This window comes from Sinocyclocheilus grahami, unplaced genomic scaffold (assembly GCF_001515645.1).
Source record: "Sinocyclocheilus grahami isolate Dianchi unplaced genomic scaffold, SAMN03320097.WGS_v1.1 scaffold8133.1, whole genome shotgun sequence".
NCBI lineage: Eukaryota > Metazoa > Chordata > Actinopteri > Cypriniformes > Cyprinidae > Sinocyclocheilus > Sinocyclocheilus grahami.
The window spans coordinates 1-1,817 of NW_015511898.1; the positions used below are offsets into that span (position 1 = coordinate 1).

Here is a 1,817-nt window from a genome sequence, read left to right on the forward strand (position 1 = left end):
TGATCAAAAGTGACAGTAAAGACATTTGTAATGTTACAAAATATTCTATTTAAAAAATGTGCTGTTCTTTTGAACTTTCTATTAAAGATTCAAAGAATCCTGAAAACAACGTATCTCAGTTTCCACAAAAATGTTAAGCAGCACAACTGTTTTCTTATTATTGTAATAATATTTATATTAAATTATAATAATATTTCCCAATATTACCGCTTTTACTGTATTTTTTGATCAAACAAATGCAGCCTTGGTGATCATAAGATACTTCTTTCAAGAGACATTAAAAATCACAGAATCCCTAAACTTGTGAAGGGTAGGGTGAATAAACGGTTTTAAAAAATGTAAATCAATATTATTTAATATTGCAAGTTTTTAAAAAAAATAGATGAACGGCAGTTGTATTTACCTTTATAACCATCTCAAATGTGAACACACCAGTGAAGACGTAATCTAGGTATTTCAGCACCTGAGGAAACCACAAGAAATAAGGAGTTAGAAATAAGCAGTTATTTTCTTCATATTTCTGAAGTCTCACAAACCATTTGAGCAAAGGAAAGTGGATGATGCCATAAATAATATAAAAATCTCAGAATAAACCATAATGTTTGGCCCCACTGCAGCTATGATTCAGTGAGTAATTCAATAATCTCCCAAACAGAACAGACATGATGTACATTGTATTTTATGAGAGACAAAAATAGATGTTTCAAATAAATACTCTTTTTTTTCTATCTTTCATTCCTCCCACATGAACAGCTGGGAAATACTGAAAGCAGAGATTCATTGTACAAGCCGATGATGCTCAGTGAATCAATTAGAAGGAAAAGACAGTGGACTATAGGATTCTTGGAGACATGTTTACACATAATTCTCTGTAATTCAGAGAGCAATGCTTAATAAGCCACGCTCATGGGCTAATGCGGTGGCAATAGGTGCTTAAGTCTGCTCACGGGCTGTCCCGAAATAAAAATATGGTGCAAAAGCCAGTCAAGTGTTTCCAAATCTGACTTTTTCAGATTTGGAAATTACAGATTTTACATTTCCTGACATTTCCAGGTAGGTCTGTGTGCCTTACATCATTGCGCGGGGCATTGGCCTGCACAGGGTCTTCAGCAGCGAGGGCGATGCTGCTCATGGTGATGACTGTGAGGATACACATCTCAAAGTACCGTAGGTTCACCACATAATGACACAGCCGTCTCACTCTGTAGAGACAACATGAAGAAACAACACTTATTCACAATATTTAGCAGGTACGTTACAACTAAATGCTAATTCTGAGCAAATTGAGGCAAGTAATACTGTATATGTGATACATATTTAAAATCTCTCCTCAAGAGTTTTCTGCAACATAATAATGCAACATAATAATTGGGGTTTAACTCACGGGTTAGTTGGACCAAACACAAACATGGAGCTGTATGGCAGAATGTGTTTGGGCGCATTCTGATTTAGCTCATCAAGTTCCTTCTTTTCCTCGTTCAGCAGTAGACTGTCACCATCAATGTTGTTCACTGTCAAACAGATGATCATTAGAGCAAAGATGAGGAGAGAATGTCACAAGTGTCAATTAAACATTCAATGCTGCCATCTTTTTAGCGGTGCTACATGATTATGTAGATAGTAGATAATACTTAAAGGGATAATGCAACCAAAAATAAATATTCTGTATATATACCATGTATTGTGTAAATATACCATGCATTTACCCTCATGTCTCTCAAAACACTTTTTCTCCTGTGGAACACGAACGGAGTAATTCAGCATAATGCCAAGGCTGCTGTTATCTTGAACTTATTTTTTAGGGTTGCATGGAACAC

The 1,817-nt window shown here is 35.5% G+C and overlaps 1 protein-coding gene across 1 annotated transcript; it reads right to left on the reverse strand.

The window, feature by feature from the left end:
- Positions 1–403: 403 nt before the first annotated feature.
- Positions 404–1,534, reverse strand: LOC107577986 (probable voltage-dependent N-type calcium channel subunit alpha-1B; the record flags this gene model as incomplete). The annotated part of the gene is made up of 3 exons (XM_016264001.1): positions 1,385–1,534; positions 1,073–1,202; positions 404–463 (listed from the first exon to the last, which is right to left on the reverse strand). Coding segments are annotated over exons 1-3 (336 nt in total), but the record flags the coding sequence as incomplete, so codon positions are not given.
- Between the last annotated feature and the right edge of the window lie 283 nt (positions 1,535–1,817).